General features: G+C 39.1%; 1 protein-coding gene across 1 annotated transcript in view; it reads left to right on the top strand.

Annotated features, from left to right (window-relative positions):
* LOC115798199 (rho-related GTP-binding protein RhoN-like) overlaps nt 1-2,812 on the top strand; it is a 32,181-nt gene extending 29,369 nt beyond the window's left edge. Inside the window, exon 5 of the mRNA XM_030754955.1 lies at nt 1,894-2,812. Coding sequence (XP_030610815.1) covers nt 1,894-2,148 — 255 coding nt within the window. The 3' untranslated portion in view covers nt 2,149-2,812. The remainder of the gene's footprint in view (nt 1-1,893) is intronic.
* The last annotated feature ends 11,934 nt before the right edge of the window (nt 2,813-14,746 follow it).

The raw sequence follows: 14,746 nt of genomic DNA, 5'->3' as shown, positions 1-14,746 counted from the left end.
TTGCTTTTGGATGACAAACATAAACTAAGCTGGATTTTTAAAGCTACACTACACACTATTTTTATAGTAACAAAAAGAAATGACTATATGCATTGTGAAGGCTGTCCAGAAAATCCAAAATAATTTTTTGCCCTGAAGCGCATGCACCAAACCTTAGAATATACTTGCAAACTATTCTTCTCTCAAGCCATTGTCCCAGAGGAACTCTGGATAATATTCAGAGACAGCGAGTTCAGATGCACATGTACCCAGCAGGCCATTGTTAGGGTCAGATTTTTACTTGGTACTGAAAATAGTTTGGCTCGGGGGAGGTGTGGTGATTGAGCTGAGATTGCAGGTGGTAGTCACATGGCACACACTCGCTCGCTGTGAATTCTCAGGACAATTCAAAGATTTGCACTAGTGAGCTCGGAGGGTGAAGTCTGTTTATTGGAGGGTCTGTTTGATTCTGACATATATTTCTGCCTGTTAATATCTGTGCATGTATAAAAATGCTTCATGTTACAGTCATGCTAGGGCAAAGAGTGATTGGAGACGCCAGCACTAATAAAATTATTGTGATCATGTGCAATAAACTTGTGATCTCAATAGTGTGACTAAGCCATTAAGTAAATGCAGAATGAGTGGGTAAAAAGACACAGCTAAAAAAACTAATAAAGTAACAATAAAGGAAGTAAAACTAAATACAAGACACAAGATGCAAAAAACTACCAAAATAAAACAAGAAGTAACTAACAGAGACTCACTAGGAGAGACGGAGACAAAGACCCAAAAGGATACTGGGAACGGTAGACTAAAACACAAGGGATCAAAATATGAACACTGAACTCTAAGAGAAAAACAGATTACAAGTACTAGGAAGAACAAACGACTAAACACAGAGGAATTACAATAATAAGGAGAACCTTGAAGGATATCAACCAAGAACTCCAAACAAGAAAACTCAAAGCTATAACTAAAAACTGGAACTAATAACTAAGACTCAAACTACTAAAGAACATATACAAAGAAGATAAAGTGGCCAATAAATAAAGTGGGAACCAGTGAAGACTAGGTAAACATGAATTTAACAATCAAATAACACTTGAAACTCTGGGTCAGTGACCCAGGATTGTATCAGTTGCATGTTTTCTCACATCCCTGCATGAAATGAAAGGATATGAAAGAGAAGACATGCTTTGGCAAGCCCTATTTTCCACTAATTCATTACTCCAAAGAACAAAAATTCAAAATTCAAGCTTAAAACCTCATTTGATTTTTTTTTTTTTTCCTAGAAAAAGTGACATGACACAATCACTGTGCTGCTGGGAGTTATTCCTCCACTGCAGAGCCCTTGTGGTGCTGTTATATTGTCAGTTATGCAATCATATGTGGTAAATACTTCAGGGTTGCATGTGTGATTGCAGTAAGGTCGGAGCCACTCAGACACAAACCCAATAAGAATGATTATACTGCTACAGCTCGCCTCTGCAGGGCGGGGTGTTAAACTATTAACTCATTGTTCTGGTTTTCTGACCCACAGCTTGGTTTAGCTTTTAGCACTCTCATGAACCTTGTTTGTAAAAGCAGCAGGAGGCAGAAAATGTTTTCAGCGAAAAACCTCTGATAAACCAGCTGCGTGCAATTTTCTAAAGGCAGAGACGGAAAAAGGAACAAGTTAGCCACTAACTGTTGAATGCACATTTAGCTGCTATTGCCACATATTTCCCAGAGCCAGAAGGAGGCTGAATATTAGATAGCATGTAAAACTTGGAAATATTATAACTTATTAAGAAGTATTAATATATCAGTTGTGTGTTTACATCTTGTTTTGCAGCCTTCAAGTGGTCAAAACATAAATAAGTCTTTGTCATTCATCTGCATTACTAACTATCCCACATTCTGTGCTTTTAGGGCAGCAGTTTGGCGAGACAGATTGGTGCTGTGGCCTATGCAGAGTGCACCTCAAAGTATTCGGAGAACAGCGTCCGCGATGTATTCCACGTCACCACCCTGGCGTCTGTGTCCAGCATTCATCGGCCGCAGCTCAAACGCACTGGGTCACGCCGCGGCCTCAAGCGGGTTTCCCAGCAGCCACCTCGGACTGAGATTCATGAGCGTCCACCTGCCATTAGAAAGGATCGAGCCAAAAGCTGTGTGCTCATGTAGGGCCAGAACCTACCAGCAGCCTGATCTGTATGCGTGTGTATGTGTGCGTGTATGTGTGCGTGCGCTGATGGACCATGCCGCACATGAACTTAAATTATTGGTGAATTCTTGTCAGATCTTTGCACTGCATAAAGGACAACGTGATGAAAACAAGAATGAATGCTATCATGAGGATTTCTTTGAGGGGTCGTTTGTCCATTTTTTGCAAAGTTCTGCTTCTTATTTTTCTTTGTGGCTGTGTGCTCATCAGGGGAGGCCATTGTATCGGCAAAAGCAATTTTCTTTAATGCTTTTACTTGAACAAGTGGACAAAAAAAAAACCAAACAAACAAATAAAACAAATTAAAAACAGGACGGAAAATAGTGCATACAGAGATTAAAAGGAAGCAGCAGTAACAGTGCTGGTATTGACCTCTATTATGTCGTTTCCTGTTTTGAAATGCTCCTCTGTCTTCGAGTGTTTAAGCCAACGAAGCACAATATGATGCACGCAAACCGTTGTGAGAAATCTGTAAATGTCAGGGGCTGAACTCTGTTCTCCCGCTGCGGATAACAAATTAAAAAGAAAATCCGGACTCGTGCGCCGAGATGACACTAATTTTCCTAAACCACAAGTGCTTTTAATATTGAAAATGAAATAATCACTCACCACATAATATTGTTGTGCTGTGTAATTACTATTGTTCAAATAATCAACACTGGAAAGGAACGTCACAGAGGGCGTTAAGATGAATATTATGTTGTACATGTGATAATGAAATAAAGAAAATCTGCTCTGCTAAGTGTTGGAAGATCTTTAATATAACATTTATCTGCTGGATGCTCACTAATAAATGTTTATAAAAGGTAATAAGTAGGAAATCTGTTGTTTATTTAAATTTACTCTCTATTTTCAACTCAGTTCAAAAACAGACCCACAGTAGTTCTAACTGGGAGAATTTTGGTCAGACAAGAACATTTCTCTTTAAAAAAAAAAAAAATCATTCCATTTGGGAAGATGCGGCTTTTCATTTGAAAAAGGTGAAGCTTATAAATGAGACAAAAATTACTCATAATGTTGAACAGCAGCGTAGACCCGCATGAGTCTGTGGTCGTGCCAGCAGCTCTGCGAGGCTGTACTTCAGCACAGCAGTGCTTTGAGTTAAAAGTGAACATGCTGACTCACATGTATTCACCCTGCAGTGTAATACCTTACACAAAGTGGATATTTGATGTCGGTGACCTGTCGTGTAAATGGACTAGTGCCTTTCTACTCAGTTGAGCATTCACAGCACTTTCTACTGCAAGTCTCATTCCCCCAATTACGTGTGCATTCACACAGTGCTTGTATCGATGTTTCCTAAAATTCGCTTACATTCCAAAGGATGCTTTCAGGGGCAACCCAGGGATCAGTAACTTGTCCGAGGATATGGTGGTGATATGTGGATTGGACAAGTCAGGGTTTGATCCAACAACCTACCAATTGGTAGATGACCCTCTACCACCTGAGCCTGAACCATCCAGCTCCACCTCTCCCATCTGCGGCTGAGCAAAGACCACGTCCCACTGCCACAGATGGGCCCTGGCTTCACTGTAGTCTTGATACAGTTTGTGGTCCAGCATAGCAGTATGCTACTTGCCAATTAATATTCAACAAAAAACTGAACAAATCTAATGAAATATGAAAGGGAAAAAAAAAAAAACCTTGTGAGATATCTCAGTTTGGATCAAACTGGCAGACCAATCATGCAGAAACTGACAACTCAGATTTGCACTTGCAAATTCTTAAATCATGTTAAAGCAACTGCTTTGACCTCTACATTTAGATAAAAGCCACCTGCCTTCATGCTCACATCCATGTGTGTCCACTTGCACTTGAGTTGTGAGTGCAAATCAGTGAATGGCCACACAGTATAACATGAATTTAAAGTGCAATGGTTTCTTAAAAATGTTTCATTTGAAACAGTTACTGTAGTGATTTGAAGAAGGTCCTGAGTAGAGAAGGCATACATAATGAAAACCTTAGCATTTCTAAACTAAATAAAATATCAGTAGACTAATAGCGTGCACCCTAACGGCAGCAGTTGTTAGCAACTTTCATTTGTCTGAAACAATTAGATTTATCTACTGACACAAATTTAGTGGCTATTTTGAGGAGTGCCTAAACTTATTATGCACAGACTTATACAAATAGTTGATATGCATATATAACATGAATACACTTTATTTCCTGAATGTATAGAAATAAAATAATACAGTTGGTCTGGTTGCTTTTCTAAGCCTTGTAGTCTGACCTTTAACTGTAATTTTTGTTCCATTTTGCTTCCTACCACCGTGGATGTGGCCCCACAGCAACTCTCTGCCTGTGTGAGTACAGCAAAGCGACATTTTGCAGCATCACTGCCATGTTGCCACACAGGGAGCCTTAGGTCACTCCACATGCTAGAGGCCAGACTGGGCAAACACCCAGTATGGGAGGGCAGGGGTGGGGGGGTTGGATGTCCACACTGAGAAACCGAGAGTAGAAATTCTGCTCAACAAACTCTTGGATAACAATTCTCACAAATACAGTGTAATTCTAAATAGACTACATATATAAATATAGTTATAGTGGTACTAGTTTCATGCACTATTGTCCTGAACATGTTGGAGTCTGCTGCCCTTTGTCACCAATTCTGTACATAACTTATATGGACAGATTTACTCAGCATAGCGAGGGGCAGAGAGTTTCTGATTTGGTGGCCTCTGTATTATGTCCTTGCTTTTTATAAAGGAGGATATCTTGCTGGATCCAACAAATGGTGAACAGCACATGCTGGTTTATGCTGTTTATGCTGAAAGTGCAAAGTGGATATCAGAATTAGCACCTCCAAATATGAGGCCATGGGTTTCAGCCTGAAAAGGGTGAAGCGCTCACTCCAAGTTAGGGAAGAGTTACTGCATCAAGTGTAGGAGCTCGAGTATCTTGAGGTCCTATTCATGAGTGAGGGGAGACTGAGGTAGTCTCTGCAATGTTGTTGATGCTTTCCAGTTTTGTGTGGTGAAAAGTGAGCTGAGCCTGAAGGCGAAGGTTCCAGTTTACCATTCAATATACATTCCTACCCTCACCTATGGCCACAGGTTGCGAGTAGTGACTGAAAGAACATGTGGTAGAAATAAACTTCCTTGGAATAATGTCTGGGCTCAGCCTTAGAGATAGGGTGGAGAATCATAATTTGGGAGGGGGTCAGAGTGTAGATGCTGCTCCTCCAAATCAAAAGGATCCAATTACAATGATTCTGGCATCTGATTAGTATGCCTCCTGGACATCTCATGGGTGAGGTGTTTTGGCATGTCCTACCAGGAGGCCAGACCCAGTACATGCTGGGATCAGTGGGACCAGTGGGACCCCGCAGAAGAGAGGAATTTCTAGGCGTCTGGTTAGTGCTGCACCTGTGAACAGGACTCGGATAATTGGCAGAAAATGAAAGGACTGCTAAAAATGACAACATTAAAAGTGATTGGTTCCTTTTATAATAGAAAGAACATGACATAATAGGATCTAATTAGATTATAATTTTGAGTCTACACCAGCGACAGCACCACTGAAGGCTCAGTAAAAATGAAGTTAAGTGGAAAATCCTGCAGGTTAGAGCGGCATGCGGCTTCAGGCACTGTGTCAGCCTTTGCTCTCTTTGATGCTACAGACAATGTGAAAGACTTCACGTAATTCCAGCCTGTTGGCTGAAGTGAGTAAACATATTTAGCAAACAGTCATCTCTCTTGTCCTTGCAGCATCACCTGGCTCTGTAACATTCCCAGAGGTAGGAAGCAACAAAGTGCAAATTCTTCCTTACGGTACTTTAGTAGAATTTTCAACTACCTGCACTTCACTTGATTATTTTTTTCTGACAACTTTTCACTTTTACTCCTTACATTTTAGGACAGATTTCTCTACATTCTACTAATTTTTTTCAATCTGTGTGAAACAGATTTGATCCTAAATGGAAGGAACAATAACACATAGAAGCTAATCCTATTGGTGTTTCCATCACAGGTGCGCAAGAAGAGATGAAAGAGCCAAAAAAATTATTTATTGTACTATACTCAAGGGTGGCAGCACAGTGGTGTGGTGGTTAGCACTGTCGCTCCACAGCAAGAAGGTCCTGGGTTTGAATCCGTCATCTGGCCGGATGACGGATTCAAACCCAAATGCATATTCTTCCCATGTTTGTGTGGGTTATCTCCAGGTGCTCCAGCTTCCTCCCACAGTCCAAAGATATGCAGTTAGTGGGGTTAGATTAACTGGTGATTTGAAATTGGCTGTAGGTGTGAATGGTTGTCTCTCTCGCTCTGTTAGCCCTGTGACAGGCTGGTGACCTGTCCAGTGTGCACCCTGCCTCTTGTGCTATGGCATTTGGGACAGACTCCAGCCCCCCCCTGTGTTAAAATTAAGCTGATGATGCTGATTAGATTCACTCACTGAATTCCACATTTATACTATATATAGTATGTAGGGATCAGATATCAGCCATGATAGCTCATGTAACATCTGCTTATATCTTGTCAAATTCAGTTGGATAAATCCACAGAGTGCTCAAAATTATTGTGACTTATTTCTAAGTGATTCAGTAAATCCCTTGTTAGATGACTGAATCATCTTTGCGAAGGTACAGATTCAATTCAGCCAGCATTAGCTGTTTTTTACATCCACCTTATATCCATCATATCTTCTGCTTATCCGTGTCGGGTTGTGATGGCAGCAAGCTAAGCAGGGTATTCCAGGCAACCTTCTCCCCAGCAACATTTTCCAGTTACTCCTGGGGAATCTCGAGGTGTTCCCAAGCCAGATGAGATATAAAATCTCTCCAGCGGGTTCAACCTTTTTTTTTGTCAAAAGGAGCTACAGCTCTACTCTAAGATCCTTCCAGAATGTGATTTATATTATATATTATATAATGTGATTTATATTATATATTATATAAAATACCTATTACAGTGGAGTACAGACTTTTGCTTGGTTTTGATCTAACACCATTATCAGGCAAACATTTTAATTTGTATAACACTTTGGCTAACATCCAAATAGCTGCAAAACAGATGACATTTTCTGACATTTGACTAAAAGAGAAAGTAAAAAAAAAAAAAAAAACCCTCTCTTTGCCACTAGAACAAAATGAAAAGTCAGGAGATCACTGCAGTCAGCATACTCCATCCTCTGGGAGACCACGCTGCTAACCTGGCTAAAGATTCCTGACTCGAGTAAAAAATATCAGCTAGGCAAGCATGCATCTGTTCTGTACCTCAATCTGAATGGAAAATGGAAGTTCTGTGATAAAAGAACAATAATGGCCTGCTTGTGAGACCTAAATGTATATGTTGACTATGTATATGCTGTTTTTGATGAGACAGCACATGCAACAAAACAGCGTCCCAGTGGTAAAAGTCTGTAGACGAAAAGGCCAAGCTTTGTAAACATGCTCATGCATGAAATGTGCAGATTCACCTTTAAAATGAAAGAAATTATGAATTTATGTCTTCTTCCCCAAGGAGAAAATTCTCCTTTAGTCTGTTGTTCTGGCAGAGGCTGAGCTACTAGGCACTCGCCCTGTTGCATACAAGAGTAAAGTAACATCTCAATCATGTTTAGGAGTTCTGAAGTCAGTGTCTGATTGAATTACTGCTCTGAGGTATGAGGATGATTACAATTAGACAAGTGGTTCTCAGTCCTGGTCCTCAGGATTCAGAGCCCTGCTGTTTCCAATCTAACCGCCTAATCAAAAGGCATTTATCAACTGAAAGTGTTACAGAGAAGTAAAAATTAACTCCACCAACAACTTTCAGGTTGGCCTGCATTACAAGTCCCTTGTGAGGTAAATTAGCCACACATAAAAGAAGTCACACACAGTCATGTGAAATGCTTATACTGCAATTATGAAAACTGTGACAGATAAAATCCATTACGGTTTCATGGGAAAGTTTGTTCGTATACTTTTGAGTGAGACAGGACCAGTCGGGTGAATTGCTCCTCCTGCAATGTTATTATATGCACCATTATCTTGATACAAACAGACTTTGCAGGGGGTCCATTTTTCATTTTAATTCCACTATAAAGTAGCACTGATCACTGACCACTGAGGCTCAACCCTTTTGCATCTTTAATGCCCTTCCTGCTTGCGCGGTGTCAGTAGTCATAAAACTGTGCCCTAATGCTCCGAGGGTGGAATATGGCCGACAGCACCGCTCTGTTATAAGTTCAGTTTTACTCAAATCTCTGCTTATAAAACCACAATTCTGGCAACAAGCATCCACTACCCAGTACAAGCAACACAACAGCAATACCAGGATAATGGCTGCCGTGTCAGTGGGATTCATTAAAAATGCATGAGTCATTTAAACAGTATGTAAAATTGAGCGGATTAAAAATATATGTGCCCTGTGTCCACAGTGGGTAAGGCTGCATCTCTGTGTCTCTAGTTTTGAGTAACAGTGAAGGCGACAATTTTGCAAAAGCACACATAAACAGAAAGGCAGCAGTGCGAGCAGGCTTACAAAGCACACGCTAAACAAGAAGGGTGATGTTTCTAAAATTGCTGTGGAGCTCCAACAGATTCACAAAGGTAGCACCTTTAAATTAACCATCATTAACAAATGGTTAATTGGTAGTTAATTAAATTTCAGGTAAGACGGTGAAATTATACAAACTTGATTTGTTAAGATATAAGCATATAAGCAAGTAGGTGCTGTGAACCTGGAACCTGGTAAACTGTTTACTTTTGTTTTCACTGGTTGTTTACCTTAACCATTACTAGCTGTTTGGTTAGATTGAGATACCATAATGACCATTTTAACCAAAACAAAGAGATTTCTGTCTGGACAACCAATGAGGGAGACCTGCCAAGGACTGATGCCAAAGGATAAAGCCTGTGCAGCAATGAGGACAGTCTCACTGGTAAATAATAAAAACCTTTATTACAAAACTGTCAGAACTTTTCTTAAACATTTATTATATACACATAGACATAATATATGAAAGTTTATTTGCCAGTGTCATCAGACTGGAAATGCTCTTTGCTCTTATGAGCTATGGCATCATACACATTACTAAATAAATACCAAATCAGCTGATCACATGACAGCAGCTCAACACATTTAGTCATGTAGACATAGAGACATAGTTTACAGAGAATGGTCCAAAAAAGACAGAAAATATCCAGCAAGTGTCAACAGAAACTCAAATAACCACTTGCTACAACCAAGTTATGCAGAAGAGCATCTCTGAACACACAACACGTTGAACCTTGAGGCAAACGGGCTACAGCAGCACAGCACCACACTGGATGGCACTCATATCAGCTAAGAAGAAACTGAGGCTTACATAGAAGACTGGGAAAAAGTTGCCTGGTCTCATTTGAATGGTAGGGTTCGAATTTGATTTAAAGAACATGAAAGCATGGATCCATCCTGCCTTGTATCAATGGTTCAGGTTGCAGGTGGTGGTGTCATGTATGGGGATATTTCCATGGCACACTTTGGGCTCCTTAGTACCAACAGAGCATCATTTGAACACCACGTCCATCCCTGTATGACCACAGTGTACCCATCTTCTGATGGCTGCTTCAAGGTAGACACTGAGTTATATAATTAATTTTTTAAAAAAGTCACAAACTAATTACATATTTAATCATAAATTAGAAAATTTCTAGTGAGTATTAGGTCTTAATCATCATAATTTTCATTGTTAACTGTAAAAATAATTATTTCCTTATTTTTAAATAACTATCAATTTAACATTTATTAAACTTATAGTTATAAATTATTCAACTGATGGTTTATTATTGGTGATTATTATAAAGTGTTACTGACTCCACTGTCTTTCTAAATGGAACAAAAGTTATGGAGGCATTCAGCTGGTTCTCTGGATAGTTTTTCCTATTTGTGACCCAGCTTTAAGGAGACGTGTTTGGGGTGCAGCTAAGGGGCAGAACCAAAATAAAAGTTTAAATGCTCTTGGAGCCTTTGAGCCAGGAGGTTAATGAGGATCACAGCAGCAAAGTGCAAAAGCAGACAGGGCCATCACGGACAAGTGCACTCATTATTCACAGCAGCTTGACTGACATGAGAGTGCATGTAATGTGCACATGAGCATCTGAATTACTAAAGCAGGTAGTCATTACTTTGCATGGAAGCATGACAGGATGGATTACATTTACATTAGAGATCGCTGGCTTTTTTACTTGGGAAACGACGTCTGTGTCAGAGGTTAATTGTATTGTATTGGAACATTTGAACAAAAGCTTGAGTATATCTTCTTAATTCACGGGTGCCCAACATACAGTAGCTGATACCTCCTTATGTTTAAGTTTTTTCTCATAGTTGCATGATTTATTTTATTAGAAAATCAGCGTATATGCTGTGGTTGGGTGAGTGTAATATTGAAGCATGTTAATGTGTCAGTGCTATTGTTTTTTTTCATAATACTGTTTGTGAAAAAACAAAACAAAACATCTCATGCAAACACATAATCTCATGCCACTGTAAAAAATAACAGCACAAAAGTAGGAACGATCTCTGTGCTCACACCAAATTTGGCTGGGGGGTAAGTTATTGCCCTCAGGTGTTGGAAGCAAATGGAAGTCAGCTTGTACATCTTTGCACACATGCATACACATGTGCAGTTTCACAAACAAATAAGCACACAGAAATATTCCAGATGGCCCGGCAGATTGTTTCGTGCTAATTTCCCCTGCGAAACAGAAATATCCTCCACAGCGGGATACCCTGATCCACAGTGATGCATTAAGACTCAACAACTGGATACATCTGTAAAGCAACCTACTTTTTACGCAAACACCTCCTCACCCATGCATCCATAATTTTCTGTTAAAGAGGCTTGAACACAGAACTGCATGGAAACTACAGCTTTGGCCCATTTATTTTAATTCCTGTACTGGAGTAACCTCTGCCCATGCTTGCCCAATTCTTATTCAAGAGTTGAGAATTTTTGTAAATCATGCTAATGTTTCACTAAAGGTTTTAAATTGTTATTTGAATAGTATGTATGGCAATGCCTTCTTGTCAGTTGGGCCACTGTTTGAGCCTTGATTTAAATCTCTGGCCTGATATGGAAACTGGAATTACAGCATAATCATTCCCTGCCAAACACTACAAATGTTTCTGTTACTAATGATGTCTTAAAAAGTTATCCATCTCAACCCTGGCAAAACTGAGGCCTTTGTGATTGGACATTGGCCCACTCGCCAGAAGGATGAAGTCCGCCACTAAGATTTTTGCATTTTGACTCTCATAAGCTCATTTCTTTCGATTTAGATATACTGTGAAAATAAAATCACACTTCAATAGCTTGGAGAACCACCTTTAGCAGTAATAAATTGAAGTAATTGTTTTCTATATGATTTTATCATGACATTGCGGAGGAATCTTTGTCCCACTCCTCTTTACAACATTGCTTCAGGTCATTGAGGTTTGTGAGAATTTGTTTTGCACAGTTCTCTTCAGCATTTCAGTCAGGATGAGGTCTGGACTTTGACTGGGCCATTGCAGCAGCTTGATTCTGTTGTAGATTTGCTGCTGTGCTTGGGATCATTGTCGTGTTGTATTACCCAGTTTTCACCTAAGCTTTACATTTCTTGATGCACATTCTTAACATTGATTTTTTTAAAGGATAGAGGGTTGAATTAAAGCAAAAATAAGTTATTAATTTATTAAAAATTAAATTGTACAGAAGTCTTATTTACATTTGCAAGTAATCATGGGTTCTGTTTATTGCTGACACTACACTAGAAAATCTACTTTTTGTCACCTGGCAGTTGATAAAAAGGATTAGCCACAAGTGCCACTAACCTTTGTGTCTCTATTAAACTGACAAGACACTCAGGCTGCAGTTATTCAGCCAACTGTTCGCACAATGGTGGCAAACAGTGTCGTATTGTGTGAGCCTCTACCGTGTGCCATGCTGTAACCCCAGGTCCCATACAGAGAAACTGAGCTGAATGTACGCTTGGCTGCAGCTTCGCACTGAAAAATCAGCTGACTGGAGGAAAGCAGCGTCCTGGCACGCTGGCGTCTGGCACCACACATCTGGCATTTAAAAGGCCTCGGAGCAAACAAGCTGACATTATTGTTTTGTGTGGGATCCTTTTCTATTTTCAGCCACCTGGTTTTTGATATATGTTGTTGTCATAGCAATGAATGACAAGGAACTCAGTATTTTTATTCAATCTGCAACCAAAGGTCACAAATTCAAATCACACTACAGGTATTTATATAAATGCTCTTTTGTTGGACTTTTTATGTTTAATGACATTTAATTTTAATTGAAATTAAAGAACACGCTGTTGAGAATAATGAATGCTGTTGATAAGAATATGTATTTTAGTCCTGTAAAGCTAGTTATTACAGACTTTTGAGCCCCCAAACACTCATTATTAACAAAACATAGGAAGGTACAATCACCACCACTTTGACCTTTAAGCAAACATCTATATGCTCTTGTTATATAGTGCGGCCATTCAAGTAGATTCATGTCCTTGAGGCATAATTGTTCCCAGCTCAAAAAGTTGAGTGTGACTGCAGGAGCTGAATGTTTTTTTTTTGTTTTGTTGTTGTTATATCTCTGACCTTTAAACTCACATGCCTATTTCCACATTGATTAAATTTTTCATCGGGCATGAGCTCTGGTTGTTGTTACATCAATTATGATGCCACAGTTAAGACCACCAACACACCCTGATTAAGTGTGAGCTAGTGCTACAAGTATTAAGCTTGTAGCATGCTTTTCACATGGTCTATATATTATTATTAGTCTAATTTTTACGAATGTAAGTAAAGTTTTGATATGACTAAAAGACAGTTTGGGTTATTTATAGACTTTATGCTTACATCTCCATGTTTTGGGACCAGCTGTGCGTACTACTGCATCCAGAAGCCAGTTGGTTTAGCTAAACAAGAAGACCAGGAATTGTAAAGAAGAAAAAAAAACATGCCTGCCTCTGTCTGAAGATAAAAATCTGTCAGACAGCAGTGGTAGATGATTACGGGATCCTTTCCATGAGCCAGCCAAGTGACAAACAGGGGGTATGTATACCATTATCCTAGTCTACCATACAGAAATGATTTCATGCAAGCAAATATATGGGGTTTACAACAAAGTGCAAACCAGTAATCAGTCTCAAAATGTTTAAAAGATTCATGTATTTTACATACCAAAGACAGGGTCCAATAAATGCCCAGGAAAGCATCACAAATGAGAAAGAAATGTATTCTTTCATGACGTCCATGGAACTGACCTCAGACAGTCATTCCTTGCAAAGGATTTTCAACAAAGTATTAAAAATGGGAATATGTGATTAAATAAATTCCTCAACAGCTTATGCAGCGGTTCAACTCTAATATGGTGGCACGCAGAGCAAAATTATGTAAACTGTGTCAATGTCAAAATATTTTAAGATTTACTGTCATTGTATTTCATTTCATTCACCTCTGTTTCATTGCATACATATTGTGTGTACTACTACTACAACTACTGTGTACTCTCTTGGTATTTCTCTCAAAACCCTACAGTCAGCCCTAGATTTTTTATTATTATCGTGTTAAATGCACAAGCACTTATAAATTGTTAATAAAAGTGTCACTGTCCCTTTTATTACTTTCCTCACATTACTTTGTTAAATCATAGGCATACAGTTAGGTCCATAGGTTTTTGGATAATATAGAGTGGGTTTTAAATCAAACAATTAAGATGTGATTGAAGTGCAGACTTTCAGCTTTAATTCAAGAGGTTTAACAACAATTTTGTTTAGCAATTACAGATATTTTTTATACATAGTCCATCATTTTCAGAGGCTCAAAAATAAATAATTTTAAATATAAGGACACTTTTAAATAACTGGATGAACATTTTCTATAGTCGGTGACTGTAGAAGGTCTAGAACCCATGGACATCACCAGATGCGGAGATGCTTTGCCTTTCCTGTAGCCACCTTCAGTTGCTGATTGTTTTGGGGTCTTTCTGCAACTGAAAAATACGCTCTATTTGGTTGAGATCGGATGATTTACTTGGCCATTAAAAAAATATGCTTTGCCTTGAGAAACACGTGGGTTGCTTTTGCAGTATGCATTGGGTCGTTATCCATTTGCACTGAGGTGCTGTTTGCTCAGTTTTGCAACATGCGGCTGAATCTGAGCAGAGCCCTGTACACTTCAGAATGCATCCTGCTACATCCATCAGCAGTCATGTCATCAATTACACTAGTGGCCCACTTCCACTGAGAGCCATGTATGTCCATCCCATCACATTGTCTACACCATGTTTGACTGTATGCTTCAGATTGGACTGTTATAATTAGATCATGAGCTGGTTCTCTCGTTTTTCATACTTTTCTGATCATTCTTGGTTTCATCTTTGCAAAGATTTTTTTCATAAGTTTAACCTGGCCTGTTGTAAACCCTCTGTATTAACATTCATGAAGGTAGCTGTGAGTGTTTCTGACTTGGTTAGATGTTTTTCTTAACCAAGGAAAGAATTGTTGCTGAGCTTGCATTTAGTATTTTCAAGAATGTACCAGATTGCTGATTTGGATGAAATAGAAACTGAAAAAAAAAAAAAAAAAATAAAAAT

Source organism: Archocentrus centrarchus, chromosome 19 (genome assembly GCF_007364275.1).
Source record: "Archocentrus centrarchus isolate MPI-CPG fArcCen1 chromosome 19, fArcCen1, whole genome shotgun sequence".
NCBI lineage: Eukaryota > Metazoa > Chordata > Actinopteri > Cichliformes > Cichlidae > Archocentrus > Archocentrus centrarchus.
The sequence above is the reverse complement of the archived record's forward strand: the minus strand, read 5'-3'. Positions and strand labels throughout refer to the sequence as shown.